The 15,552-nt window shown below is 42.3% G+C and overlaps 1 protein-coding gene across 11 annotated transcripts in view; it reads right to left on the bottom strand.

The window, feature by feature from the left end:
• Positions 1-5,041: 5,041 nt before the first annotated feature.
• Positions 5,042-15,552, bottom strand: part of RBM47 (RNA binding motif protein 47) — a 240,335-nt gene continuing 229,824 nt past the window's right edge. For 10 of the 11 annotated variants that reach the window (XM_074348873.1, XM_074348885.1, XM_074348878.1 and 7 more), the window contains 3 exons: positions 14,834-15,040; positions 12,267-12,463; positions 5,042-7,843 (listed from right to left, as the gene is read on the bottom strand). In XM_074348873.1, coding sequence (XP_074204974.1) covers positions 7,604-7,843; positions 12,267-12,463; positions 14,834-15,040 — 644 coding nt within the window. In that variant the 3' untranslated portion in view covers positions 5,042-7,603. The remainder of the gene's footprint in view (positions 7,844-12,266; positions 12,464-14,833; positions 15,041-15,552) is intronic. The other variant, XM_074348865.1, reaches the window with a different exon arrangement.

Genomic DNA, 15,552 nt, shown 5'->3' with positions numbered 1-15,552 from the left:
GATTTGGACGCCACCAGCAAAAAAAGAATGTGGAGAGGTAATCCTACACGGCCTGGGGACCTCAGAAGGTCTTGTACCCCATGTTCTGCTATGTGTGCTGATTTTTAATCTCTTTTTGATGACCTTTATGGTCAAAGTGATTCTGTTAGATCAGTGTAACTTCTAGATGAAAGAAAATGACTTTAAGTCCTTACAAAATGGGTGAATTATAATTATCCTTTCCCGCCCCCTCCCCAACCCTGGAGTTAGATAATTCAGGTTCAAATTCAGATTCTTTTACTTACCACCCATGTGATCTTGGGGAAGGTGTCGAACCTCCCTCTACCTCTTGGCCTTTTATCTGTAAAATGGGCATAATAAATAATAGTAGCTCTCTCAAGTATGAAAAAATACCCATGTAAAACTAATCTATGCTGTTAGAAGTCAGAACGGTGACTTCTTGGTGAGGAGGTAGTGGCTGGAAAGGGCCATAGGGAAGCTTTTGGCATGTTGGTCATGTTTTCATCTGGATGTGGTTACACGGATGTGCTCAGTTTGCAAAAAGTCATCAAGCTGTATACGATATATGCATAATTCTGTATCTGTATTATTTTTTAATAAAAAGTTTTTAAAACTCCATGTAAATGTCCTGACATTTAGTAAGTTACTGGTGGCCATATTTTATTTCTTGTTGAGTGATCACCCTCTAAGGCTTTTTAACATTATTCCCAAACATAAGGAAAATGACAAACAAGAAACAGAAATACAGGAGACAGGCCTTGACTGGGCACTCAATGGCTTGGATATTTGTACTTAGGGGTTGGGAAATTATGCTAAATAGGTTATTTTTGTGATTGTCTCATGTTCTGAATGCTGCCGTCTGTAAATGCTAGAGCACGTGTAGAATTAGTTGCATCTCCAGAATTTCTCCCCTTGGGAGAGCATCTTATTTGGAAAGGGGAGACTAGGAGTCTATCAGGAAGTGAGCTTGCATGCCACTTTGTATGACTGAGGATGTGTCCGATGACCATATTTGAATTGGAGTTGGGGGTGAAGCTGGAGAAGCTGATAGAAGTACCATTCCCTGGTGCCACCACTGTTTGGAATAAAAGTCCTGAAAAAGGAGAGGAAAAATCCCAGCAAAACAGAACTGGCATGAAGGTTATCATGGTACCATGAGCTCAAAGTGTCTTGACCCAGCACCCCCAGCAAGGTCATCTCAGGAACAATTGGGCGCCAGCAACTTGTCTTACCCGCCTCAGAATGACTAAGGCCTATTCAAGCCTCGTGGTTGGTTAATCATTAATGAAGATTTTTGACAAACAAAGCAGAACAAGCCAAGAAGGAAGGGCAGCTAAAAATTAGCTCAGGAAAGGTCATATTTCTTGCAAATGAAGGGTTTGGTGTTGCTTTTGATTGCGGGTATAATTGTGAAGAATGGAGTGACAGGGAAATATAATCTCATTGAGAAAGCCAGTGCGTCTCTGGAGATTTTACTTGGGACCCTCCTCCACCCTCACAGTCATCTGGAGGACCACAGGCCTCCATCACCTTTGCCAAGAAGGTTGCATTCCTGTAGGGCTTCCTGAGGCAGAGTGGGGACAACCTGCTGGACGCATGTAGCTGCTGTATCACTCCGGAGAGGAAAGGATGGAAGGTCCCAGAGGCTGAAATCTGGATCTAAAGAACCCAGGGGTGGATAACCCTACGAGACTTGGCTGCCCCTACAAACTGTCCCATGGGAAGATCAGGGTTGGTGGGCATCACCGGAGGTCAGGAAGAAGGAAGAGAGGGAGTTGTCCACTAGGGGGAGTGCTCAGACGCATCATGCTGTTGACTGCTGGACAATCCCTCAGCCTCCCAGTTTAGATAAAGGCAGGGTGACGCCATTTCCTGAGAGACACAAAGTCCTAAACTGGAATAATTTAGGGTCCCTCCTACTTCCTTGTTATCGGGACCAAATCTCTTCCTTCTCCAGTTAACACGGTTAACTATGTCTAGTGTTGAAGGGAACAAAGGTTGTGTTTCTTCACTCCACACCCTTTCTCCAAACTTCTTTCAGGTTCTTGAATAGACCATGCTTTTTCTTCTGGGCCTGGGCATTTCCGGTTCCCTCCTCTCCCCGCCCATCTGCCCAAACTCCTACTCACCCTGTCCCTCAGATGCCCAGTCTTTTTAACCCCTTGCCCAAGCCTGGGTGGGTGCCCCTCCCCTTCACAGCCCTTACAACACTGTCTTATCATGCCAGGGAGTTTCTGGAGGGCAGAGGGGCTCGATTTTGTTGATAGTTGTCTCTCCAGTGCCTCATGCTGTGCTGGTACATCGCTGGCATTAGATACATAACTGGACAAAGGAATAAAGGCTGTCAAGTGGGAAGGCTTAATGAAGCTAACGTGGTGGAATGCATTCACACTACAGTTTATAAAGAGGAAGAGAAAGGAAATAACTGTCTACGACGTCCCAGGCTTTTAAAAGATTCATTAACTCATCTCGTTTCCACAATAACCTTAAGTCAGTCAGGATTATTAGCTCTGTTTTACAAATTAAGAAACTGGTGTTCAGAGAGGCAAGACGTCTTTTCCAAGGTCACATGGGCGGTAAATAGCAAAGCTGGGGGTTCCCCCACTGGGCAGCCTGACTGCAGACCCAGCCTAGTTCCACTAGGCCACGGTGCTTGCCTACATTTTGGTGTGAGGAGTTAGGAAACAAAGGAATACTGGGCAGCTAGAGAGGGAAGACCAATGAGGGGAAAGAGAAGAAAAGGCTGTATCCAACCTGACAGCTTAGAACTTGGAATTGAGCAAAACACTTGTGAACATTTCCTGAATCTCATTCTACCTTTAAACCTAATCTGCCCTTGACCCTGGACGGTCAGAGTGATGGGCAGTGTGTTAATAAGTGGGAGGGCAAGGATAAAGTGAGTACATCTGTGCTGTCCTATCCAGTAATTTTTAAGCTGAAGACCTATCTTTTCTTAGGGTCATTGTATCAAAATGTGATTTCATCAAAACAGCCATGCCAAAATGTCACATTTTGTGTTTTTAAAAAAACCTGAAAACTAATATATGTTCCTATATGACTGAAGTATTGTGCTGTACACCAGAAACTGACACAACATTGTAAACTGACTATACTTCAACAAAAATATATTTTAAAAAACCCACTCCAATAAAAGGTTGAGTGTCCAGAAGACTTTATAATAAAGATATCATGTAATAATAAAAAATAAGATCATGCAATATACGATATACATCTCTTTTAAATAGTCAAGAACCCTAATGCCCTTAACAGGACCCAGTAAGCCAGTATGATTAGTTATAAAATACACTGAGCACAGTGCAGGCCATGTCACAGCACCCAATAAATGTTGGACTGTCCATAGGATTATCCTTCACCAGAAAAGAAAAATTAGAATTTTGCTTTCTAGTTGTTTTGACTTTCATCTAAATAAGTGCTCATGCAGGTTGTCATGACAGATAGTCTTGGAATTTAAAAATGGGGCATGTAGTCTAGTGAAGAATCAGAAGGGTATGGTGGACTTACTACAATAGTTCTTTAGCTCCCTCCAGAATCCTTGAAACACCATTATAGATCAAATTCCTTAAATCTACCAGTATATACAATTTTAACAGCCCACCTAGAGCTCTGTCTTCTGGGCTGAAAGCAGGCATTTCAGCCACTCTACCTTCGGTTCCCATCCCCCAAGGCATAAGGCTGCACATGGAAACACTAAAGAAACCACACCTGCAGAAAAGCTTTTCCTTTCTTTTTGTAGGCTTTGAAGTAGGTTGTTGGAACTACCAAATCGGTCCATTTCAAGGGTCAGTGTGCTGTCAGAATCTGTGACTTGGGAGTCTGAGCCCAGATTTCGGTCTTGGTTCTTACCAGCTATGGGACCTTGGCAGGGTCAGATGTCTGCCCTGCCTGCTTCACTGAGTTATTGTGTGGTCCTGAGATAATGGAAGCCAAAGAGCCTAATGAATCACACAAGTATTGCATTTATCCCCATCCAACACACTGTCTACCTGCTCATTTTGTCTGTGTTCCCCCAGTGGAATGGAAGCTCTATGCCTGTAAGATTTGGTTGGTTTTGTTCATGCTGTAGCCACCTCAGCACCTCGAACAAAGCCAAGCAAACAGCTAGTAGGTGTAATATGCATTTTATAAGATTGTGAATTCTTCGTCTAACGAGAGCAATCAAACTCTGATTCTGCAACTTGAAGGGCGTTTTTACTTTTCTCCTAGAACGAGAAGAAATCATCAAATCTTGTTGCCCTTGAAAATACTGCCCAATGATCTGTCATCTTGGGAAGTTCCCTGGACTCTTCTGTCTCTGAAAAAGCCTTTATCCTTTAAGAGGAAGTAGGAAGTTAGAATTCTAAGAAATGTGGGTCGGGAGGCCATAACCCAGGCTGCTGGAGACTAAGAAGGTAAAATTCTTAGTCAATAGCAAAGACACATGGGGCAGGGCAATTTTTAGAGGTAATTCCATTGACAACCTACCACTTTCCCTTGAATCATTTGATTGGCTTTGCTGATGGATTCTATCTGAAGTTAGTAACGATCTCTAGAGAAAAAGGAAGTGTTCTGCTGACCTTGCTGGGCACTGTAAAAAGGTGAAACAGGAGGCTTTGGTTTCCAATGTGGTGACTGACATTCAAGTCACCCCAGCACTTTCACAAGACCACCAAACAGCTCAACGTCATATCAACCGCCTCCATGTAGATTTCTGAGTGTCAGGCTCTTGGGATTATAAACAAACTTCAGTACTGAGAGCAGTGACAGGCTTTGCCAGATCCTATTCCAATCCAGATGCTGAGTAGTCTTTGAGTGTTCAGCCTCCTACCACCTGGGCTGAAGTTTGAGGACATTGATAATACATGATTTTTACTATGTACCTCATCTTCATTAGTAATCCCAAATCAAAGATACGATTTTCTCCATCTGAAAATAGTGAACTAGTCAATTCCTTCCACACTGTAAGGGTTTTTCTAACTTTGTTAGGAAAAAAAAAAAAAAGAATGTGTATAAAGAAAACACAATTTAAAATAAGGTCTTGAAATTGCTTTAAAGAAAGCTTTATTTACTACATACATCCTAAGAATGTATTGTAAATGAAGCAAAATCTAAATAAACTTAAAAGCTTTTCAAATACAAAGCAACTAAAGATAACAACTAAACTGCTAGCATGTTTGAAAACAGAGAACAAGAAAGCTTTTTTTTACATTTTATATAGTTTGTTCTTAACCCTAAAAAAAAAAAGTTCACATTTCAAGTTATAAACTTACCTCAGTAGTGTACGTATGTGAAATGGTTTTGAAACAACAGGAACAGACAGACCACAGATGGGAGGCTCACTGATACTTAACTGGCTATGTTACCAACACTGGTTTTTAAGGTAGTTTGGTAAATTGCCATGTTAAGACATCATTTTTTCTTTTTTTCTTTTTTCTTTTTTTTTTTGCAAATAATTTACAGGCACATGTAAAATACAGTAAGACCTCTGGATCAGAGTCTCATCCAGTGAACCTCTGGGCTAACCAATCCTTCACTGGAATGAGAGTAGGAGAGTATTTCTTTCACACAAAGCCAAGGGATGGGGATCTAATCCAAACTGCATTTTGTTGGATTACTCATTACAACAGATTTGAGTTTGGATGCAGCTTGCTGGGTACACCATCAGGAACATTGCACAATTACTTTCTGTCATTTAAGAACGATGGAAAGGAATGTTAGGAATGTTTAAAGGCCTTTGCAGGCACTCAATAATTTTATAGAATAGTTAAATAAATATTGCTTATATATAAAAAATTCATCCCACCCTAAGATGAGGGGAAAGAGGGCATTTGGGAATCTCTTAATTTAAAATGTAAAACAAAACTAAAACATTTTGCTAAGGGCAGGATCCTATTATTAATCCACAAATAAAAATTCAGCCATCAGCAAAAGTTCAGTGAGTGGAAAGATTTGATGGAATCTCTACTATGACATAAAAACACAACAGTGTCCTTGTCACCTATTGCACACCTCACTTCCTTGATAGAACTTTTACGAAAAAAAAATTCCAAGTTATGTATTCCATAAAGTCGATGACAATCTTAACATTTTACTGTATTTTACATTCACTCTGTTAAAACAAACAAAAAGGCCTTTAAACAGGCACAAAACACTGCAACAATACATTTACTTCCTAATAAAACAAAACTTTTTAATAACATTGAAATAAAATGGTTTCATTGTGCATTAAACTATATACCATGAACTTCTGCAACATAAAACAACTAAAAATATGCATTAGGAGATATTTACAATCTATCTTTTAACTCCTGTGGGTCTCTCCTCCTCCTCCTGGATGTGCGCACCCCAATTCAGTTCACCTGCCACGTGCATGGCAAAGGCGGGGAGCCCCATACAATAAACATAGTATTTCCAAAACCCTTGACAACCACAGACATTTTGCATGAAACATGATAAGGTAACTAGAAGTAGTACTTTTTGCGACAAGAGTCCTTCGGGGTCTTGTCGACAATAACATTCTCTGTCTCTACGAACTCATACTTCAAAACAAATATAATAAAAGCATTAGGAAGGGAATGAAAGTTGTATACTGGACAATTAAATAGCTATGCAAAGATGTCCTATGCAAACTATTAAAGTCTTGTGCTTACACATACTCTGCTATTAAAAATACCTCCCAAACCAAACCAAAAAAACCCCAACAACCCCCCCAACACACAATAAAACAAAAAACCCCAACAAAAACCCAAGAAGAAGTATAAAAGCTATAAATGTTTTCTCTGTCAGAGTAATTAATTTGTCCTAGACTTGCCAAACACGGAGGTGGGCCTGGGAATCAGGGGAGAGGGTGAATAGGGAAGGGAGGGGAGGGAACAAATCTAAGAGCAAAGGCACACGGAGAATGAGCAGGGGCCCAGGAGGAAGGTGGCCGGTGAGAGCTTTCCAGTGTTTGGACTCAGAAGTGTGACAAGTCTTTTCAACGTTGGCTTAAGGAGAGATCGAGTGTACAGAATAGAACCGTCCTGGGTAACACATGGCAACACCCGTCAACCCTTAATTCCAGCAGAAGTAGAGGTTTCACTCATTTTAAAATTGCACTTTCCAGTATAACTTTGAAAATAATGTTTTATGTAGTATTTTTTAAAAGCACTATTGTTTGTATCTTTAAATATTGACTATATTTTTCAAAACAGTTCCCTAGCTGCTCAAGTGTGCTTCTTAATACATAGTTGATACATTTATTATTGTAGGTACTACAAAATAGAAGTCTCTGGAGTGCAGCAGTTAAGAAAATAACCTTCATACTGAAAATATATCCTTAAAAATACAAAAAAGCCTCTATACAAATGTACTATAGAGTACAAATTTTTAAAAGACGGTGTTTAAGGCACGAACCATTGCAAGTCTCTTAGAAATGTATGAACATGGGCCTGCTAAAACTGAAAGGAGTCTTTAAAAAACTAGTGAAAACTTCATGTATATAAAATATTCCAGTATATCTGATAACATTCTCCGCGGTCAGGTTTCCTGTGCGTGGGAACCCAACGCGCGCTTTCTTCATAAATAGTGAAGTGTCCCTTCGGCGGCGGCGGCGGCGGCGCGGGCCTCAGTACGTCTGGTACACGTCGTGGATGGGCACCTGGATCGCAGCGGCCGGGAAGGCCTGAGGTATGTAGCCCGCGTAGCCCCCGTACACGGCGGCGGCGGCCGCCGCGTTCTTCTGTAGTGTGGCGATCGTGGCGGTGGCCGGAGCAGCAAAGGGCACGTAACTGGCCCCGTAGATCCCGGCCGTGGGAATTCTCTGAACGTTTGGGGCCACCGTGTACACTGGAGTTATTGGGCGGCCCTGAGGATGAGAGAGAGGAGCCTTACTGACCATGTGGGGGACCCATCCATTCATTCATTCCACTCCCTGGGGTCGGAGAAGACTGAAAGCAAAGCTCTCCTTCCTCAGGGCGGGGAGGCTGAGAGGTGAGCAGTCATACTACGGGAGGGTGATCAGTAGGCGGAGCTGCACCCTCACGGCTCACTGGGACTCAGCTGGTGAAAGTGGCAGAGGTGGAAGCCTCAGCGGAAGTTTAAACACTCTGGAATCTTCTGCCCACCATCACACTGAACTAGCCTATGCCCCGGAGTGAGCTAGAGACGGGGGTTGAGATCCACCCTTTCCTCAGTTGATCTCACTGTAATTAAGAGTGAGTATTTTCCCTAAAATACATGCCAGCTGCCTCAACTCATACTTAACTGAAGGCACAGGATGTTTCAAGATCGGAGAGGAGCATGGTCTGGGAGAACTTTACCAAAGTCCAGAGATCTCCCAAGGGCCAGCTTCTTAAGCTGTGACCTAAAGAAATTGTGACCATACACAATTTTCAGCAAATGTGATCGTTTCTACCACCTCCTGCCTAAAATAGGACACCACTATATTCACAAATTGCTGTGGAAGGTGAGAGAAGGAACTAACTAACTTGGAGCTGGAGAAAGCATCTCAGAAGTGGAGACACTGGAGATGGGGTTGGAAGGGCAAGGTGGGGTTTCCACATGAGGAGGAAGTGGGGCTCTGTGACTTCCTGCCACTTCCTTCCCTCCACTGGGAAGTGCAACATATGTGTCTCCAGAACAAATAAGAGTAGGCAGGGCAGACTGTGGTTCAGGATTTCCCAAAGCGTTTGATATGGAGTGAATTCTGCCAGCTGCTTTATGGAAAAGGGGGTTTTTGGTAAAATAAAACATACATTTAACAAAATATCTGGTACTTTTGCTAGTGGTATGCACTAAAGTCACATTTTCTGTGTATATTAAGCATTGTGATAAGCTGTGTAGCAGAATTTACACATTTTTATTTTAATTAAAATATGAACAGTTTGTCAAAATAAGCCAAGGCATCAACTGTTAGTGCTTTTGTGTTTGAAGGCTGTGTTTGGCTGTTTAAGGAGAATATATTGAATTTTTTTTCATTTTATGATGTTCCATTTTGAAGTTTCATCAGCTTCAGAAACATTTTAAATTTAAAGCTTGAATTAAAATTTAATTAAAAAAAAAAACCCAAACCCCAAAATATCTGGTTTACCATATGTTCCATAGAATGCCCTGTAGCACATGGGGCTATGGTCTCTCTGTCTTAACGTAACTTCAAAAGAAACAACTCAGGATATATGAAATGGAGAATTAGATTTTAAAAATGATTTTTATAAAGGAATTTACTTATCATTCCTCTACAAAATCTGAAAATTTGAGTCACAAAATTACATTCAAAGGAATTTCATAATCTGAGTCATTTTTTTTAACTGTAACCAAAATAATAACTATACTAAACAATAACAATAACAGAGATCATAGTTTGCTAGACACTATTCTAAGTGCCTTAGTTGTATGACATTATTGAATCATCACAGCCACCAACAAAGCTGGTACTATGATTATATGGAGAAGTCTGGATGTTTTAAACGACTTGCACAAGGTGACAGCTTTTAAGCAACAGAATGTGGGACTCTGGAATCTGCGCTTTTAGCCTTGCCTTCTCCTGCCTCCTACAACACAGCCGCAATGAACATCTCATTAGCAGCACTTTACAACCAGGGAGAGAAACGTTCATAGGCAAGACACAAGCCATCTTTTCCAAATGTGTGGAAATCTGTTTAATGACAAATGCACAAAGGGAAGGAATTGCAGGGAAGGTGACATCTGACAGAAAATTTTCACGTACTATAGTCTAGCCCAACACCTGGGCTCAGGTGAGTGAGATGGGGTTGGGCTGAGCATGGGAACTGGGGGAGAAAGAGAAAAAAAGACTTCATTTTCCCTCCTCTCAAAAACAGAATGGTTGGCGGGGTGGGTATAGCTCAGTGGTAGAGTGTGTACTCAGTGGTAGAGTGTATACTATACTTAACATATATGAGGTCCTGGGTTCAATCCTCACTACCTCCATTTATAAATAAATAAACAAATAAAATAATTGGAAAAATAGAGGAAGCACTTAAGAACAAATAAAGGAAGGCTTCTCTTTGCTCTACCTATACTTGACTTGTTGTGATGATTAAGAACACTTTGAGAAGTCAATATGAATCAAGTGATTGTCTACACCAGCAAACTTTTTTATTGCTTGTAAAAGCAATATGAAACTTGGGATATAAACTGCCTATATAGGAACACCCCAGAGGCAAAACAGAGGAGGAAGATTGGAGGTGTTCCACAGGAAGGTTCTGGAAGCCATGCTGGGAACTGACTTCCAGCGTGGCTCCACTCCAAAATGTGTCCTGTTCACCAATCCATAGAGCTTAAATTGCTCCTTCCCCTGCTGCAGTCTGGCAGAGAATACAGAGGAGGCGGAGGACTGGATGTGTCAGAGAACCCTGGTCAAGGAACTTGGAGGCAGGACACAGAGTACTGAGATTTGAGGGACAGCAGCAGGACTGCACACACTCAAAGACGCCACACTCAGGTTACAAAGTAAGCAGTGCCAGGCATTCTGCAGAACATACTGAAGGAGAAAAAAATCTCCATAGGAATCAACTGATAATGACAGTACGTGTAACAAATTCACAAACCGCAACTCTGAATGAAGACCCTAAGGGCAGCATCCAGTGCAGACTCATACAAGATAGAAATGGCCTGAGACCCAGAACCTGATCACGAAGCCTGGAATTTGGGCCCGACCAGAACTCAGACCAGACAGCAAAGATGAAAGTTCACAAATTTCTTAGTAAAAAGGGATTAAAAATTATTAGCAGAATTCCACTAAGTAATGCTTGTAGGTTACTGTATATGTTTATAGTCAGGCCACAGTGAAAACTACAGTGTGTCATTTCCAACCTATTCCTTTTTTGGGCTTTTGGAAGTCCCAAGTTAAAGAATACTTGATGATATACTGATAAATAAACGTCAGTCTGACCCATTCTGGATAATGCAGTCAAGACTGGTGCTCAAAATGTTAACCACTATATATAAAAATAGATTTTAAAAAATTCTTCTGTATAGCACAGGGAACTATATTCAATGTCTTATAGTAATCTTTAATGAAAAAGAATATGAAAAAGAATACGTGTATATATGCATGACTGAGACATTAATGCTGTATATCAGAAATTGACACATTGTAACTGACTATATGTCAAGTTAAAAAAAAAAAAAAAAGATTGGTGCTGAGTGGGCAACAGCAAGTAAACAGCAAGGGCTCCCAAGCCTGGCTCTGTTCCAGCATCACCGAGGAGCTGGAACAAAATATGGATTCTAGAACCCAGCCCAGTTCTGCTGAATTGGACTCTTCTGGGGTTTGAGGCTAAGAATCTCTGTTTTATAAACAAGTTACCTGGATAATTCTTATCCAATTAGATAAGAGACACCCTCCGCCTGAGTATTTACGCTTGTCGTTTGATAACGTACTTGAGATTCACTGCGTCACAAAGGATAGCTTTAATAAGATTATTTTCCTGTCTGGATGAGTGACGTGTTGTTTACAAGTATTCCTTGTGTGCTACGTGTTGCGGATACAATGAAATACAAGCCATAGCTCTTGGTCTGGGAGAGTTTTGTTTTAACTGGGGACATGGAACACACTGGCAGTCAAATGCCAACTAACACCGTAGGAGAAGTACAGGAGAGATGATTTCTGAGCGAGGTGGACGGGAAAGATTCTAGAGACGAGATGAGACTGAAGAAACCACAGAGAGAACACTCTGAGTACAGGTGGGGAAGGAGGCTGGGACTGGACTGGGAGGAGACACAGGAATAGTTGGCTGTGGTTGGAAGAAAGGATTACAGGCAAATTTTGTAAAGTTTCATATACCTTTGACTCTACAGACATTTCTCTCTACAGGCACACACACATATATGTATATATATGTATATATTCTGGGAGGAGGGGAAAGGAGGGGCAGAACTTAAAAAAAAGCTTCATTGAACTATAATCTGGGATGTAAAAATGTGAAATATCTCCTTGGACTTTCTGTGTCAGCTCCTTAACAATAAGAACATGAGTGAAAAACCCAGTGTCATTAAAAAATAGACGTTAAATATTATGACACCATGAGAAATTATGTCATTTTTGCATATTGCTTCCCATCTTTAATACAGTGATAGTAGGGTGGTACAATTATTATTTAAAACTTATCCATCCTGTCATGACTGATCTTAAAAAACTTCTCTGTCACCCAATCCCACAGTTTTAACAGACAGCGAGGCACACAGTATAATTCTCCTGTCGAATATTAAATGAATCAGTGATAAACGAGGCCTCACACAAGAGCCAGTGGCTGCAGCAAGGACCCTACCTGGAAAGGCGGCGGCGTGGACACAGCAGGAATGACCGCGGCGGCGGCCGCAGCTGCGGCGGCGCTGGCTGGGTCGGGCTGCACAGCGATGGGGCTGATCATGTGCTCCATTGTGTGGATTTTGCCATCTTCCATCATTTTAGGAGCTGGAGCAGCCTGAAACATGGAATACTGGGCCCCGATGGCAGGGATGGCCACTGCAAGAGAAGGAAGAGGGGACGCGGGTCAATCATTCCCAGTCACCGAGAGAGGTCCATCAGTTTCTCAATATCTTTAAAAACAGTTCAGCAGTAAGGGGCTCTCCTGGCAAACTAATGCTCTCTCCATATAGGTAGCGAGGTGCTACCCAAGAGGAAGAGAGGGGAGGTGGCAGGTACTCCCTCTGCCTGCCTTTCAAAAGGAACCACGTGGGGATGGATGGGGTCTCCCCAGAGATTATCAGGGAAGGCAAGTCTACAGTTAGGTTTCTGTGCCAACATTTCCCACTGCTTCTAAAAGAAAAACCACATTTTGACTCTTACTCTTGAGGTCCTACAGAGCAAGAAAGGGCCTTCTAATTCTGAGAAAACTGGCTCAGAAGAAGTGAGATCAGAGGCTTGAGGCCCAAGGGTGTGAGAATGAGCCTGCCGGGTCCTTGTCCCTCACCTCACTCACTACCAGACCTGCTGCCCTTTTTCACTTTCATCACGTTTAAAGAAGCAGGTGCCGTTGAGGGTTTCATTCTGAGAACTTAGAGGTCTGTGTACATCCTCCCCATCTTGGATTTCAGAATTCAACATTACTGATTCAAGGAAAAATACATAAGAAAAAATGGACTCATTTCAACCAGAGATTCAAAGAGATAGCAGTTAGTGAATGTCAATGTATGATAAAGAGAGGTAAAAAGGAAAAAATACTAGCCCTGACTTGGGGGAGTTTGTGTGAGAGTGTGTGTGTGGTGTCCGTGTGTGTGTGTGTGTTGAAAGGATGAGTAAGAATACTGAAATGCAGACACAAAATGTCCTTTCACTTAAGTTTTTTCTCCAACTGTAGGTACATTTCTTCTAATAAAAGCTGACCTGACATAAGGCAGAGAGAAATGACTGCAGGCTTAACAATGATACAGCCATTCAATAAAATCTTTTATCTGCCTTTCCAACCATATGGTCTTGTGCCCAGATACTTCACTACTACTGCCCTGTGCTTCTCCTAAAATACAAAGTTCTAATTTTCTGGATGAATCAGAAATAGAGGCCAGGGGATGGGGCCCAGAAAGGATTATGAGTTTGAGTGCCGCTGGGGCTGTACCGAGTAACTCTGGACTATTCTGGCTATCAGCCCACAAGATTTTCTACCTCATGCCCCAGAACACAACTATATGCTTAAAGACTGTTTAAGAGTTCTTTTCTTTAGATGAATCCTAAGCTATCACTTAAGCTACTGCCAACAGGAGTCCCTTTCCCAACAAGTAGAAGGGACAACTCCCAGGCTCTGTTAAATGGAATTACAAGAGAAACAAGATCAGTCTTACACTGCTTAGAGCACCAATGGCCTTTATAAGAAAATTTAGTCACTTAACTGCAAAAATTGCAGAATTTTTTCATAGGCATTAAAAAAAAATTACTGGATTACTTCAAAAGAAAGCTCTGGGAAAATGCTTTGTGAGCCCTATGTGGCCAATGCCAACCTACACCCCACATGCACAGCTCCCCCAGGTCTGTTCCAGCCGGGGAGGGAGTGCATAGTAGCAGAAAATCTGAGCGGCTGAGCTTGGAAGGGATCACATCGGATTTCCCATGTGTTTGGGTGCTTGTGTGGTATGTGCAATTAGGGAGTTTGTGCCAGGCTCACACAATGGAGTTAAATACAGCTCCTTGCAGGTTACGATCGCAAGGAAGATCTCACGTGAAATGACCAATGGGCACAAACAACGTTGGAAAACTGGCTTGTGGAGCCCGGAGGGTGAGCAAAGTTCAAGGTCCATGGCTTGAGTTACCTGAGTGCCCCCACCCCCAATCTACTGATCCAGCAAGAGGCGGAAATAAAAGCTGGAAATTAGCTGCAAAAACTTGCCCCCAGGCATGCTGGTTTGTTAAGACCACGATAAAGGACAAGTCGTGTTATTTGCTCCTGAAGGGGAATTTTCTACCCTTCCCAACAACGCTTAGAACCAGCAATGAGCTGCAACCTCTGGCTTCTAATGGCTGGGGTAGAAACAGGCTTGAGTAAGGAAAAGAAAGTTTTTAGCTGGTAGAAGATACAGAAGAGCTTCGTATTTTTCTACCCAACCTGCCCCCTCCCCGAACCCAAGAATCTGCCTAACTGAGAAAAAGCCTAACAACTGGTGCCCGTCCATTTGAAAAACCCACCACCAGAAAGTTTGACTTGAATGTGGTCAAAACTAGACTATCCCCCTAAGTTCTAGATAAGAAGGCCCAGGAGGCCACCTTCCTTGCCTAATCTCCGGCTGCTCTGAGAAGAGGAACCCACAGGCAGAGGGAAGTACCCAAGGAAGTCTTGGGGTCACTTCAAAGAGGGGGTTGGGGTTCAGGCTGAATAGATGCATTCTCACTCTGGTTTATACTGACCTGCACCAGGTTTAATGGCTACTGGATTGACGGCAGAGATTTCCAAATTCGGTACAAGTTCGTATCCTTTTTCTTGTTGTTTTCCTTTTCCTTCATGATATCGGCTATATATACCGCGGCCAGCAGAATATCCCCCAAGGTAGGAACCCCTGGGCCCTGGGGCTCTGTTGCCAGCCGCACCTCGACCCCGGCCTCTTATGCTGCCTGCTTATAATAAAAACACAAAAGGTGATGAGCCGCCAATAGTGACAGTACAGAAGGCAGAGCTTAACTCAAGGTTCTTGGCACTTAGGTGTTTGCCCCAGGTCTGAGTTGCAGGTGGCTACATCTCTGCTCTTCAGCCAGCTGAGAAGATGCTCAGACATTCTGTTCCAGCTAGATGCATCCTAAGACATCTGATTAATGCAAGAGATGAACTTGAAAGGTGAGTTCCTAGAACTGCGACTGCAACTTCAATAAATAAAAATGTTCACAGACTGTACAAAAAGTTAGATGGGGAAGGGGAACTGCTAGCTCACCTTCCTCATTCTATGCATGAGAAAGCAGGCCTGGGGAGGTTAAAGGGACTACTGAAGTTACAGAGCCAGCTAATTGCAGAGCAGGACCCAGAACCTAAGTATTTTGTTTCCTAGAGTAATGCCTGGTTTCATTATAGGCTAGCTAGTGATTAAAATCAACAACAAAACAAAAAACAAAAAACCCCAACAACACTGCGCCCC

This window comes from Camelus bactrianus, chromosome 2 (assembly GCF_048773025.1).
Source record: "Camelus bactrianus isolate YW-2024 breed Bactrian camel chromosome 2, ASM4877302v1, whole genome shotgun sequence".
Classification (NCBI taxonomy): Eukaryota; Metazoa; Chordata; class Mammalia; order Artiodactyla; family Camelidae; genus Camelus; species Camelus bactrianus.
Note: the sequence above shows the minus strand (reverse complement) of the source record. Positions and strands in the feature narration are given on the sequence as shown.